This window comes from Sinohyriopsis cumingii, chromosome 1 (genome assembly GCF_028554795.1).
Source record: "Sinohyriopsis cumingii isolate HCF-2022 chromosome 1, ASM2855479v2, whole genome shotgun sequence".
NCBI lineage: Eukaryota > Metazoa > Mollusca > Bivalvia > Unionida > Unionidae > Sinohyriopsis > Sinohyriopsis cumingii.
Window position 1 is genome coordinate 42,287,359 of NC_142961.1, and position 16,392 is coordinate 42,303,750.

Sequence of the window (16,392 nt, forward strand, 5' to 3'; positions counted from 1 at the left end):
AATATTTATAAAACTCTACATTTCCAAAGTCAGAAACAAAAGCTGTGATCTTTTTTTAATATCTTTCAAATTCTTATGACCAATTTTATCATAACTGAATTTGTGAAATGATTGTTTTACATAGAATAAGAAAATAAAATGTTTTCATAAAAACATATCCCATATATATTCACTACAAGTCAAGTCCAACTGCAAATTATGTGGACCCTGAACTGCCATCACGTAATGCACTGGCAGATTAGGGTCTATGTTTGTTCCACTAACTACTTCAGACAAACCGCAGAGACCCAGACCTGCAACATATTTTGTGACAGCAGATCCGGGTCTGTCAAGGTTGCTGTTGGAGTCAACTTGTATGCATGGTAAATGTTTAAACTAGTAAAGTTTGTAACAAGTTTGTAAAATCAAAATTATCAATTCATCTGCTCTATTTTGAGTAATTTGACACTACTGTATATACTTTCTTATAAGTTAAGTCCAACTGCAAACTGCACATACCCAGATCTGCCTTCACACTATGCATAAGTAGACCTGGGTCTATGCAGTTCATTAGGAGTAATCATGAGAACAAGCAACATAGACCCTGATCTACAGGCACATTACACAATGGTGTATCAGGGTCTTTGTTGTTTGCATTTTGGACTGGATGTATAAGTGATCATGTACAGTATTCATGATCCCATGAAGCTCTTCTGACTCTAATGCAAGTGATTTTTTTTGCATTCCAATTATGCAGCTTAATGTATTGACTTGTATAACTGAGAACCAATTGAGAAGTTTTTCCTCCTTTTTTTTTCTTCAGCCTGGTTGTTAGCCTCCATTAATGTTGGTCCTGTTCAGCCTAGAAATGGTTCACTTCCACAATATTCTGATAGCCAAAATGACCGTCGACCATTCCTTGATGATGATAATGATTCAGATAGCTCACAAGAAACCATATTCAGCACAGCCGTGCCAGGAACAACTCCAGCTCATGTCCCAAAAAAGGACTATGAAAGCCCTTAGTATTCCGAGTCTAATGCATATGTATAAATATGTATAAATGATTGCTACTCATTTCTGAGTTCAAAGGATGAAAAATGAGAATGATGCCACTGGGCCAATTTTACTTGATTTATATGGTTATTGCTCAATTAGATCTTAATCTGGTGCCATTATTTTGTGGAGAATGAAGATTATTCTTAATTCTGCAATTCCAAAATGTCACAGCCTGCATATTCTTAATTATGCAGTTCCAAAATTCATAGCCTGCATGTTATGTCTAATCAGAATTTCTTCTTGGTAATTTAATCATGCTAATTTGGTATAGTGCAACTAGCATTCAACAATTACACACACACACACACACACACACACACACACACACATACATATATATATATATATATATATATATATATATATATATATATATATATATATATATATATATATATATATATATATACTAAAATGATGAGATATGCCTGAACTATATGTACAGGTGAAGTTAACTTTTTGGCAGATCTTTTTTAATTCAGACCATTCTTTTTACCATGCAGATTATAAAGAAAAGTTTAAACTGTTTATTGTTTTTTTTTTTGGAAAAGTTAGGGTATTTACACAAGAAAATAAAACCTCAGACTTTGAGTTATAAGTTGCTGATCACATTTTTAATATAATTCAGATGCATAGCATGCTGAAATGACCAAGAAAACTGTCAATGTCCATTTTACAAGCTTTTTCAAAAATGTATAAAAACTGTATGACATGATTCAGCAATTTCTGCTGTTGATGCTATACCCACTGTTGAGAATTTTACGGATTGCCATTGAGAATGTATTGTTGCTAATATAATGCCATAATGTGTTACTTTTGGGTGGAGCAGGAAGCACATAAACAGCCAAGGGATTACACTGTTCTGAGTTACTAAAGGAGATTGGTAGAAAAAAGTTCAGACTCCCTGCTATCAATGAAGTGACATTAAGCCTGCTGATATGAGCTCTTTTAACCCTCTCCATTTTTCCAAGGTACATGTGAGTGGCATCCAGAGAAATTATCCTTTTATGGATATCCTAATGCAAGAGCAAAGTTTAAGCTATGCTTAGAATTCTAGAAACAGACAGAAGAAGCCCTCCAGACACAGTGCTTTCATAGCAGGTTGGAGAAAAGATGGACAGAGATTAGTAACAAAATCTATCCCAAGATTGCTTTCAGTTTAGAATAAAAATAAGCCAGTTGATAATATAATCAAATTTGTTAGAATTTATCAACCAATTACATAATTACTTTTTATTTATCTACCTATTATATAAATTACTTTTTAATATGTATGCAAAAAAGAAAAAAAATGCTACCAAGGATCTGTGTAGCTCCACCCTTACCCCAACCTCTACCTGGTTTTGTAATTAATTCAGTTGTCATCATTTCAGCGGATTTGGAACCTTGGTTCATACCTCTCTCATTAGTTTTACATCCATGTAATTATTTACGGTAATAAAATGATATTATAATAGATATGCATAATAGATAATTATTGTATAATATCTATTAATACCTTTATTGCAATCAAAGGTTAATTTATTTCTTTTAAATTCAGTTTCATAATGTTGACAAGATATTGACACTAATAGAGATGTTGGTGTTTATATTCTCAGTTGTTTCATCTATTGTTGTAATTAATCTTTTCTTTTTTTGCACAGATCTGAAGTATTGTTGTTCAGTCTTGTCTTGTCAGTGAGTCACAACATGACACTATGCAAAACCAATAGTTTGACGAACAACAGTTCAAAAGCCTTCTTTAAATGGTTCAGAGATTTTCATTTATTTTATTTATACAACAACTAGAATGTCTCAAAATGTGATACATCCTTTCATAAGTTTTGTTTTTTTATATTTTTTGTTGCAGTGCTTGTATCTGTGTTCTTCCTCTCATTATTTAAATTATTACCTTAGATATAATATTTCAGAACTTTTTCTGCAGAAAGCTTGGAGATAAACATGTGGTCACCTATGAAACATTATTGTTAAGGGTAAAGTTTTTTTGAGTTTAACTGCTTAAGAATGTTCATGTCATTTTGCCCATTTCGTCAGACTGCTAAATATTTTACCAGCAAACATGTTTTACTCTTTATGCACCCTATCTAACTTCTCCATCTTCATAAGCTGTTCCTGTGTTCTGTCTTAAGGTTTAGGCTCAGACTGATATGGCTGTATTTCTTTACTGAAGTTTTCAATTGATATCTCAAGTTCTTCCACCTTATAAAGACTGTACTCAGTTGAAAAGGTTCCTACTGTGGCATGTAGTTTGTAGCAGGTATGATGTCAAGTGACCGTATGACCAAATGGCCAGATTAACATTTGTAATGTGGACTGAACTGATCATAGGTTGTAACGTTTGTTAACTTTGAAAGCTGCTGATTTAATCAGTATTTTGTACATAATTTAAGCATATACAATATTTATTTATTTATTTATCCAAAATATATACATTCATGACAACTGCACTTTAATAACTTTGAATAACATTTGGTGCCTCAAATTGAAATTGTAGAAAGAATTAGAAAATATGAGAAGATGCCTTTGTTTCCTTACTACAACAGTTGCATATACAATCAGTATTTGATTTATGAAATATTTTATTACGATGATTTTGGAATACAGCATAAATTCAATTACTTTGTTTCTTGTAATGAAATTTTTGTAATTAAGCCTTAGGTAGAATAAGAAAAATGAGTACATAAGAAAAAAGTTACTGCCTTTGTACGGGAAAATATGAACTCATTTTCTTGGATGAACACTGTACTCACAAAGGTCGTGTAGTACTAATCAAACAAAACCTTGTTCATATTTTCGCATACAAATACAGTAACTTATAATTACAGTGATGTCATAACTGTTGTATTTTAAGCCAGTCACTCATATTGTAAACTTGCTGTATTTATTTAATACTGATCAGTAATGTGTAGCACAGCATTAACATACATCACACATTATGGATTCTGTTGATATGGATTCTGTTGAAGCAAATTATATTTTTATGAGAAAAAAATTGCATACAAAGCCAAATTGTAAACTGCATGCTCAAGAAAGTGATATTTTTAGGGAGGATGTACACTGCTAGAAGTATGATCATAATTAGGAATACTAGAATCCAAACATATAATTATAGTGTAAAAATAAAAAGGGTTCATAAAATATATGCATGAAGTTAATGTTATTTACTGTTGATGTTTTCTTGCCCAGATGACTATACTTATGAGTTAATTTTAGTTGTCTTGCGCAAGTTGTCTGAAGTTATCAGGCTGTTAATTACAGTTTTCTTAAATTTTCAGTTGTCATTGTCAAGAGTAAATGTCTGTCTCAGTTGTCTAGTGTAAGTTGTCAGATGCTATAGTTAAGTCTTATTTATCCAGTCATTTGACGTCATGAAAAATATGTGAGAAGTTAACTATAAATAAATTCTCAGGTGAAGTGTTTAATAAATGTAACTGCTGGATAAATGGAGTTTGTTTATTGAATGTAATAGCTGGATAAATGTGTTTTATGAATGTAATAGATGGAATAGTTGAGGTGTGTAGGGACTGTAATAGCTGGAAAAAAAAGAGGTGTTTTATGATTGTAATAGTTGGATAAATAGAAGTAAATAAACAAAAAGAAATTGCTTTGATTTAGAAATTTTGTGAGATATACATATTTGTGGATTTCATAGTTGATCCAAACAGTGAATTTAAAGCCCCAGTGAAATATTAGCCACAAATGAGGAAGCCCCTAACCCCAATTTTCTATGTTTCATTTCTAGAGATCGACAAAGCTGTTTGATAAATCAACATTATTTCCATAATCTGATAATAAAATATCAGCTGTACATGTTTGTTTGATTTTAGTCCTTTATTGTTTCACAGTGCAAGTATCTGTATGGCATATAGTGGCTGTAAATTCCACTCGCTGCCTTAAACCAATATGTTGTAAGGTATCCTGGGTGGTTGAGTGGTCTAAGGCACTTGCCTTTACAGATCACTGACATCTAACCTCTGTCTGTGGTTTAGAGTCTTGGCTCGGCCAGTGGGGATGTGTGAGAAGGCTTTATTTCAAATCAGTTCTACATTAAAGTGTGACTTTTTGAAAAATTCAAATCATATTTTGACATTTCATTTTATCAGTGCATACGGAATCCAAATGAATAGTATGACTGTGAAATACTAGTACTATTGCTCGAAGCGTAATTACTAATGAAACTCTATGTATGTACACGAAATACAGCAGAGTATTGAAGCTCACACTTCATTGATCTTCGGACAAAACCAATCAACATTGAGTCCATCAAGTTTGTTGGTACACAAAATGTTTGTCAGGTTAATAATCCTTAAATTCAGCTTTCTCAATGCCACAGATAATTAGGTCTTTTCTTTCACATATTTTCATCATCCATTCAGCATGAATCAGTTTGATTGATGAGGTTTTAAGACCCACTAATACACTTCATTGAACTCCATTGACATCTTCCTTGTCCCTGATGGTCTTCATGACCTATTTAGTAGTACTGTTTACCAGTTGTAGAAATGTGATCTTAATTTTTCATTTATTCTTTATTTATTGTCAAGTTTAGTCATTGAAGTTGGTTTGTACATGAAGCAGGCTTAAACAAAGGAATGATTCCTTTGCTTTTCAATTAGTTAACTGCTTCACACTTCGATGAGCTCTGAACACATAAAATATTAACACTTCTTGTTAATTATATTGAAAAAGGGGCAGCTGGTCACATTTTTGGTTCACATGGAATGATGGCATTCTCCCAACTGATGGGGATCTAAGGTGAATTTTCCCACTCTTAAGCCTCTGTGTTAATGTCATAGTCATCAGAAGTAATTGATGGTGTAACTTGATGGACCATGTTTAAAGGAAGAGATCATACACATATATTTTAATAACTAATTAGCTTAGTGTTGTTTTCTGTGTAGTAAGTGATTGATCTTCACAGGTGTTTAATTTGTGCTTATGTTGAAAGTAGTATTGTTTTACCCATTGAAGTGACTGCCATTTTATTGTTGGCATTGTTTTGTTGTTTTGTTATCATAGTTTGGGTATTTTTATAGGTTAATTCCAAAACTAAATACCTACAAATATGCAGTTATGAATTTAAATACCCTTATAACTGTCTTTTGTTACAAAAACACAAAAATTGAGAATCAATATAATAAATACCACTCCATTATATATTCACTTTTGAAAGAGATACCTCGTTTCAGCAGCAGGTGATCAAGTTTTAACCTGGTCTTGAGAATGATCATTCAAGAAATGTTGGAATATTTAACTTTAAAAAAAAATATTTTTTGCATTAAGGTCTCACACAGTTGAAAATCCCAAAAATATATATTGGTTGGTATGCATTTTTACATAGAAAAGTATGGGAAAAAGTCATTAATTGATCTTAAAAAGTAATAGCCAAGTGAGTATTTAAAAATTAGTTCTGATTTGCATATGCTGAAGATTGTAGATGACTGTTGTCAGATACACAAAGAAATGGATATATTTGTGAGTGAATTTTTTCAGTATGACATATACTTTGTGATCACATTGGCTTTCTGAAACATAATACCACAAAAGTCAATCAGTGATAGATCATACTGTATATACACATCTCAATATTCTATCTGCTCATTTGTTTTATCTACCCAGAAATGGGTACTTTTACCATTGAAATGAAAATGGAATGCAGAATGAACACAAATGAAATGATGAAATGGATTTGAACATTTACTTGTGTATTGAGTTGCTGCTACATTTCCATGAAAGCTCTTTTGCATGATAAACCAGTTGAGTTTTTACTCTTTATACTGACAGACAGTTTCTAACCACATATAAACTGAAATTATTCTAACAGCTGTCATTGGTAATAGACTAATTGAGCCTATGAGTTGCCCTGTTTGTTGTCTGTCCATTAGTACAAGTTTACTATTGCTTTTCCTTCTAAACAACTTAATGGATTGTCATTAGACTTGACACACACATTCATCCCCAGGTCTGGATGTTCCTACATGAAAATCAAGCCATTTGGCCACCACAATGGCCATCTTGAAAATCTTATCACTACTTTTGCTAACAAATTGTCATATTAGCACAGAATCTTTATGATGTCTAGTTCTGAATGAAGATGGTGCCAATCTGACAGCCATTATGGCCACCATGGCAGTCTAATTGAGAATTGAATTGAAAGTCTTATTGACATGAAGTTTTCACAAGAAGTCTCGTTCTAATGTCTAGTTGACCTACAATAAAAATGGCACTGATCTCCAATGTGGCAACTCTAGTGTCCATCTTGAAAATATTGTTCTCCTTCTGGATGGATGGTCATATTGACATGGGTTTTCACCAAAAGACTACTTATTAAGTCTGGTCAGTCCTAAATTAAAATTATGCCAATTTGACACCCAATATATAGCCACTAAGGCAGACATTTGAATGGATTGTCAGATTGATTTGGGGTTTTCACCTGAAGGCTTCTAGTGATGTCTAGTAACTAATATAAGAAAACCATTTTCACCATGATGATCTTACATCAGATATTGCTAAAACAAATGGGCATGTTGAAAAAGTTTTGTTTTTGCTTCTCATCCTGAATGGATTTTCACCAAAAGACTTTTTAAGCTGTATCGTTGTTTCAGAATAAAAAGTACAGATCTTACATCCATTATGGCTGTCGAGACGGCCATCCTTAAATTATTGTTATTGCTCAAGATTATTAGAAATCATTTCAGCACTCAGCAGTTAAGAGGAAGAAATGGTCTTGTCGTGGATTCCTGGAAATTCTGTTTGGCCAGTAGTGCATCAATTTTTTCAGAGGACTCATTATTAAAATGAAACCAAGAAAGGAAGAATAAAATTTCCTGACAAGCATTGTACAGATATAGTTTTACATTTTTGTAGTTGCAGTTAAATACATTAAATCCCATCGAAAACAGAAATCTGACTTTGGTAAATGCCTTCCTGATGAATGAAAGGAGATTGTAAATGAAAGCTGTAAAAGTAAAATGAAAATGTATTTCAAAAGATGCAAATGAAATGTAGATGCAATGCAAATAAATTGCAGATTGTGGTAAAGTTACCCATTTCAGGGTATGAACCCACCCACTTGAAACAGCATAATCTGTTGGGAATCTGTTTAAATTTTAAAACCAGATGATTAGCTGATAAGAACTGATCAACCATCATTTTTAATTGTTGGGAGATAATTTCTGTATTTTTCATGGAAATGTAATTTTCTTCTTCAAAATGTTTTTCAGTCCTAGAATTTAGATCATGTCTGAAATAATTTATCTTTGATCTAATAAGCATGTTGGTTTGCAGTGCAGTGAAAACATTAAAATCATAGAAGAATGCTTTCAGCAGTGGTTACCAATTATTGATATTCATAATTGAATGCTGGTTATGTTACTTTTCAGACCAACCTTTGATTATTTTGATATATTGTCATACCACTAGCTGTGGATGATTTATAGTAAAAAAGTATAGACCCTGATCTGCTGGTGCATATGCATTGGTAGATGTAGTTCTATGCTGTTTTCATATGGATTGGTTTTATACATGAATAAATACAGTAATACAGGTTATGGCTCTCTGACTATAGCAGGGGTGGGCAAACTATGGCCCGTGGGCCACATGCAACCCGCCAAGGGCTTTCATGTGGCCCGCTATGGGTTTTCATGCAGCCTAGGAACAAGTCATCATTCGCACTGACTCTGTTTATGTTACTCTGTTTATCAAATAAATGTGCTTCTTTTGAAGTTTAAGTTTTAAAATATTAACAACATTAACAACTGAAAATTAATTAGATGTTATTTAGAAAAACCTTTTGTTTTTGCTATTTCAAATAATTATTTTACTTAATGAACTATGCGGCCCGCGACAAGGTGTAAATTTGTGTATGCGACACTTGCACTGGAAAGTTTGCCCTCCACTTGACTATAGCCTTTGAACCAAGAACAGTATCTAAGTATTGAAAGCCATTCATGTATCTGACAATCTGGTGTATGTCCAGTTTTTATGGTGACAGTTAGCATTGAATTTATGAGAAAAATTCCGTCGATTATAAAATGTATAAATGACCAAGAGTTGTACAAAATGACTGATGCTGTAATTATTTTTTTAGATGGTGTTTTTTCAATTTGTGTATGTAAGATTGATCATGTCAGGTATGTAGCTAGATAACAACTTGGCAGTAGACTTCGGTGTGTATTTTTTAAAATAGAATTCGGCTATTGCTGATAGTGTACATGATATCGGAATTCTTCCGACATACTGTCAGATATTGTTATTTAAATTGGAGACATAGACTATTCACTTTCCCAGTATTGAAAAATAATGCAACCATGTATTTGGGACCAATTTTTGTTTGTATACAAGTAAGTGGTACAAAATTGTCAATAAGTCATTATGATGATTATTATTATTATTGCTGGTAGTATCAGTTCTACTATTAACAGGTAAAAAAAAATTGTCCCTATAAAAACAGGTTACTTGCATGTATTTAGTTTCTTTGCGACAGAAATTATTGAGGTAAGCCATAGAAGACAACAGTGTGTAAACTTGTTTAAAATATATTGTAGAAATTACATACTCAGTGGATTGTATAAATCACTTGATATGTTGTTGTTTTAGGTTTTAATGCCATTTTTCAGCACACGACAGGCTATACATGGCGGCCAGTATTAATGGTGGAGGAAGAACCCAGGAAAACCACGGAAAGAACCACCGACCCTCGAGAAGCTACTGGCAAGCTTTCTCACATACCCACATTGGCCGAATCCGAGACTCGAACCTACGCAGTCACTTGATATGAAGCATTTCTCTAAATTCTTTTTAAAAAAGTTTTTTTGATTTTAATGGTTCTTCTTATTTGCTTTCTTGTGAGTAGTCGAAATACCAATGAATACTATTAACATAAAGGTTTTCATTTCCCATGTCCTTAAATGTGCCAAACATTATTTTATACAGTGTATTTGTATACTGCAGTCATTGGTTCAGCCATTGCTTACTCAATTTGTTCTTTTTTATTTTCTTTGGTGATGCTGCAAGTGCAGTTTTCCAGCTGTATTGGCATAAATCCACCACAAGAGGAAAAAAATCTGTTTTCAGGGAGTTGTAATTAGGATCTGCCAAAAAAACGTAGAAATGGACATCATTCACATTAAAAGAGACAATAATAACACTGGAAATTCCAATTACACTGCTGAACAATGTTGTTGAGTACAACTGTGGCCAGTAAATGTTCTAAAGATAAATGTCCACAATTTTTGTATGCCTTCCATGTGGCAGAGTATAAAGTTTTCCATCCATCTGTATGTTCCTTATTTTGTTCCACAAACTAACTCTCTTCCAGCTATCATGACTAAACTTTGTAAGTAGTTTGCATCTGGGGTGAGGAAGGAACCCGTCAGTTTGGGGTTCAGCAGGTCATTGGTCAAGGTCAGGGTCACAAGGGCCGAAAGAAAATGGTTTCTACATAGTAATTTGACTTGTAAAACCAGATATCTTGATCACTCTTTGTAAATAGCTTGCATTGAAATAAGGAAGTTACTTCAAAATCCCACTGGATCAAAGAAGAGAAATGGTTTCTGAACCTTTTATTCTTTAACACCTATTTTGATCAAGCCTTGTGGATTGCTTGCATTTGAAACAAATAAGGCACTTGGTGATTGATGGATCATTAGGCTGATGTCACAAAGACTGAAAGAAGAAAAATTGTCTCTGCAGATTAACTAACATGGTTAGTATATTATGAAGATATTTGCTTCAAATGAGTGAATAACATATATTTCATAGTAGGTAAACATTGAGAATAATTTCACATTTCACGGTTATCTTTATATTAACACTGCAGTGAAAGTTTTGGTAATTCACTCCAGTTGAATTATCAGATTTATTTTACTTGGAAAATTCAGTAACACACAGCCTAGCATAAAATATAATGTACTGTTGCTGGTTCTCTTGTATATATTATAGATTACTGCCTTTGTTTCCTGAATTCCAGACTTTAAAAACCATTTTGGATATACCTCAGTTTCCATTACTACCATTATATTGTTTACTCAGCAAGTGTTATCTTGTGATGGCTTTATCACAGATGGTCCTATATATATTATATTGTATACTGTATTCCACATTTTACTTTGATATTTATGCTGTGACATTTATATGCCTGTAATGATAATAATCACATCACATCCTGTTTTAACATATCATTTTGTGAAGTCAGTTATCTTTAGTGACTGAAAGAAGAATTTTTTTTTTAATTTCTTGAAGAAAAAAGAAATCTCTTTCTGAAACTAATACAGTTTCATATGTTTAGTTGTGTAGATTTTCCGCATGTTGTCCAAGAATATGTAACATATGCTGCTACTCAAACCAGATCTAAGCTGATATACTTCCCAGTGGCCATAGGTAGTTAGATAAGTACTAAATATACTTTATTATAAATCAAGTCCAATTATATGCTGCACAGACTTGGATTTGCCATTGCATTCTGCACAGACATATCAGGGTCAATGTTGCTTGTTAGGAATAATCAGTAGAACAATACAACATCGACCCTGACCTGTGATGGGATGAAAGACTAGGGTTTTTGTAGTTTTTGCATTTGGATTCAGCATGTGAGTATATACTGTAGGTGCTATGCATGGTAAAATGACATGTCAGAAAGGTCTATTAAAGGAAGGGTGGACATTATTGAAGAGTATCCTTTTTGTGGGATATTTCATATTATTTTGTCTCCATTAATGGAAAAAACAGGCTAAATTGTTCTTGTACATTAGTTCCAATTTACTAAAACAAATTTAAAAACCAATAAAATTTTGGAAAAGTTGATTTGGCATCCATATTATTTTCTCATCAAGGATAAATCTGACAAGTTACATGTACATTAAACCTTCAATTTACCAAACTTGACATGGGACATGACTGTTACTATTACATAATATTTTGGGAACCATGGCTATACCAGTCCTGTACAAGTGAATGTGTTAAATTGAAGGGTTTTAAAGTGAGTGACCATTGTATATTATAAATATTTTGGAGACGTAATATTGGTTCAGAAAGAGTAAAGAGTCGGATAAGTTTAGTATCACTAAGGTTCTACTGTGGATGAAATGCAATTTTTTCCAACTCTTACTGTTGAAGTAGACAGTACAGACAAAAAGCCATGAGTGCTGAATCGGGCAGTATAAACAAAATTGATCGCAGAACTAGACAGTACAGACAAAAAACTGATGGTAGAAGTAGGCAGTAGAAACAGAATTCTGACAGCTGAACTAGACAGTACAGACAAAAACTGACGGTAGAAGTAGGCAGTAGAAACAAGATTATGACAGCTGAAATGGGCAGTAAAGACAAAAACTATGACAACTGAAAAAGGCATTAGAGACAGAAACTGACATTTTTGAAGTAGGGAATAGAGACAACAAACACTTGACTCGTGACAGAAATGGAGTTAGTATTATTTTTTTCTTCAAACTTTATGTAATATCTTTTTCTTGTCAAAATTAAATGTCAGGTGAATCTATACAAGTTTACCACCTGAATTTTAAAAAGATTGTTTCATCGCTTTTCTGGTATCAAAATTTATTTTCCATATATGGGAAAAATATACTAAATTGTCAAGATTGACTAATTTTGAAAAATGTGAAGGTTTAAGTTTTATATTTTATAGCAGTGTTCCAGTTATTTACATGTTGTGTTTCATTTTCAAGATTAAATTATCATGATTTGTGTGACCAGGTTTAAATTTTCTTCTAGTATTTCATTATGAGATATTAACTTACAATGATTATGAGCTGTGAAATTTAATACCATTCGGGAAACTTGGTAATGTAAGATTTTGCAAATTGTATTCTGTGGTAAAAAATGATTATAAATCATAAGGTCACACTAAATAAATTTATTTGTGTTTCATAGTCTACCATTTGTTACACTCATTGTACAGAATTCCATACCAAATGTTTGATCAGGTTTTGTAAAAAGAAATGATTTTTGGTTAGAAAAACATGACATATCAAGAAGTAATTTTATGTTTGTAAGTTATTATAAATTAGTATAAGGAAAATGCTGTAACTTCATTTTTATTTTTGGAGAAAAAGTTTCCATGTAGTTTGTGGTTGCTGCAAACCATACATTTAAATACACAATGCTAAAGGTTTTTGCCTTGGCAAACGTCTTTATCAGAGACGTATGAGTGAATTTTAATGCCTATTAACAAAATTGTTCTCGTTTAAAAACCATGAAAAATGATTGCCAGGAATTACTGTATTGCAAAGATGAGTGCCAAAATTTCATGAAGGATAAAGCTGAAAAATCATCCTTTGCTAACAAAAAATGTACATTTTATTTAAATTCATGGATAGACATGTACATGCATTTAGCGCATTGTGTGATAGTTAAATAATGTGATTCTTTAAAGCAAAGAATATCCATGTATAATTTATAAATTTTTTTAGAGCTTCTAATACTTGCATGTAACAGAAAATATGAAAAATTCAATGCTTGAACATCTAACACCATTTTTGGTAAAATTTATTTTTACACGTTTGCAGCAAAGCATAGTCTGTTATGCTATGCTTATCTTTCTGTTTCCCATTTTATATCCACACAAAACCCATGTTCTGTACCATCTACCACTACTTGTACCAGACTATGTGGGATGGCTTGCACAAGAGGTAAAGAAAAAGCCTATGACTTCAGGTTCCAGAGGTCAAAGGTTAAGGTCATTAAAAGAATAAAAATGGTTTTAGATTGATAATATAGTTCTGCGTCACAGACCCAGAATCCTATTAATAGTTTTGGTCAGAAGGTCAAGGTAACTATTAAAATAAGAAGAAAAAAGTCTGTACAATAACTTCATTTCTACACCACAGACATGAAAAAAACTTTGTGAATGTCATGGAGTAAGGTAGAAGCTGACTGACTGTGTCAGAGGTCAAGGTCCATATAGCTGTAAAATGGTTTCTATGCAAAAATTGCGTTCTTGACCATGTACCTTCACCAGAATTTGTTGATTGTTTATATTTGGATAAAAAAAGTCCTTTTGATTTTGAGATCAAGGATCAAGGTCACTGACTGAAAGAAGAAAGGTATATTCTAAACAATAATTTTAATTCCAGTTCACATACATGGACCAAAATTTGTTGGTGTCTAAATATTTTTTAAAATCTTTGGTTCAGTCAATTTTGACACGTTATATCCTAAAAAGTGCTTAAGTGCAGATTGTCGAGTATGATTCAAGTGGATAGATTAATTGATTTATTTAAAATAATCTACATTATAATATTCATAAATATTTACAGTCATAGCAATAAGTTTATTATTTTTATAATCTAGGCATTAAACCTTAAGTTGTGTTAACTAGTTAATTCCTTACCCACCACCAATAACTTACTTTATAATATTCATGTTGATTAAAAGTAATAGCAAAAAGTTTATTTTTATAATCTAGCCATTAATTTGTTTTAAAATTCAGGTTATACATTTTTGTTAAATATTAGATTACTTACCCACCACCAACCGTTTAGTCCAACCTTTTATCTGTCTTGCAGTAGTGATAAAATTGGTTTATCATTTGTCAGGGTTTTTTTTTTCAGAGTGTCATGCGCATTTGAGAATGAGAGGAACTGATATATGTGATGCTTGGCAGTTATGACTATGAGAACGGTGTATTGATTTCCACTTAGATTGAAAGCAACTGGTATCAAGTCTATTTTTTGAAAGGTTGAATTTAGGAATTAAGTTTCTTATCTGCTGTGTTAATCCTACTGTGACTTCATTTTGTAACAGTGGCAGTGTACATGAAGACAAAACTGTTTTTTGTGAAATTGTTTATACTTATATGCCCACACTGTAGTAAATGAGTATAAATAATTGTATTTAATAGCAGTATTAGAATTTTAAATCAGGAGTTAATAGGTGGGGAGTTATTACCATAAATAAACACAAGTCGAGTCACACTTCAAACATAATGTGCCAGCAGATGAGGGTCTCTGATTATTCGACTAGTTACTCCAAACTGCAGAGACCCAGATCTGCTGGTGCATTGTGTAATGACTGATCATGGTCTGTGCAGTTTGCATTTGGACTCGACTTATAAGTGAGAACATATGGTATTTAGTGGGGGAAATCAGTAGACTAGAATTTTCTTGATTTGAATGTGTACCATTATCAGTGAATGACTTTATCTGAATTACATTTTTTTTTAAACATCTGTAAAACCTTCCTATCTGTGGTAAATACATTTATCTCAGTCGGATACACTGAACTGAATTTGGAATAAATGTTTAGAATTTAGATCAAAAGATCAGAAGAAAACAATATAAATAAACAAAGTATACATCATACATTAACATTTTTCAGTAGTCATTTAATTTGATGTGATTCTTATTTTACTTTGCTTCATTTTTTTTGTAACTGCACAGTGTGTAGGTCTGTAGTTTGGAAAAACGTCTCTAGAACTTGATACTAACAGTGTTTTGTCTTTCCACATTTTTCATATTACTGCATATAGTTCTTGTCTTGATTTTAGGTATTATATTGATTTGTAATAAAACTGTATGGCTTGTGAAAATTAAACTTGCAACAAGATTATGAAATTGCTTTTGTAGTCTTTAGCCATGCAAACAAAGAGCATTGACTGAAAATAAAAATCCCGTCCCAGTTTCGACTTCAGATGCTATTGGAATACATATTCAGGTTATCAAATATAGCCATGGTTTAGTTTGGGCTTTTACAGCACAGCAACACTTTGAAGGTTATATTATACTCGGGGCAAGTAAAGTGCCTTGCCCAGTGAAAAAACATAGTAACAGATTTGATGGTAGGAATCAAACTTGATCCTTCTAGTCACAAGTTAGCACTTTTATCTCTGAGCCACTGTGGCTCCAAAAACCATGGTAATACACATTATTCTATGAACCACTGTGGTTCCTGTACAGCCATGTTAATCCACATTTTTCTCTGAACCAGTGTGGCTTCTGCTCAGCCATGGTAATTGACATTGATCTCTGAACCTATGTTGCTCTTGCACAGCCATGGAAATCCACATGGATCTCTGAACCAATGTGGCTCCTGTACAGTCGTGGCAATCCGCATTGATCTCTGAACCACTATCACTCCTGCACAGCCATGGCAATTCACATTAATCCAAGAGCCACTGTGAGTCATGTACAGCCATGGTAATCCACATTGATATCTGAACCACTGTGGCTCCTGTCCACATTAATCTCTGAACCACTGTTGCTCCTGCATAGCCATGGTCATCCACATAAGCCCAGAGCTACTATGGCTCTTGTACAACCATAGTAATCCACATTGCAGTTAATAATGTTGAGTAAACCATATCTGTTCACATACAAACAGCACCCACATGCAACATCA

The 16,392-nt window shown here is 32.8% G+C and overlaps 1 protein-coding gene across 1 annotated transcript in view; it reads left to right on the plus strand.

The window, feature by feature from the left end:
• The window catches only part of LOC149806776 (NIPA-like protein 2), a 93,043-nt gene extending 77,435 nt beyond the window's left edge, over positions 1 to 15,608 (plus strand). Inside the window, exon 12 of the mRNA XM_089957420.1 lies at positions 803 to 15,608. Within this exon, the coding sequence (XP_089813546.1) occupies positions 803 to 1,005 (203 nt within the window). The 3' untranslated portion in view covers positions 1,006 to 15,608. The remainder of the gene's footprint in view (positions 1 to 802) is intronic.
• The last annotated feature ends 784 nt before the right edge of the window (positions 15,609 to 16,392 follow it).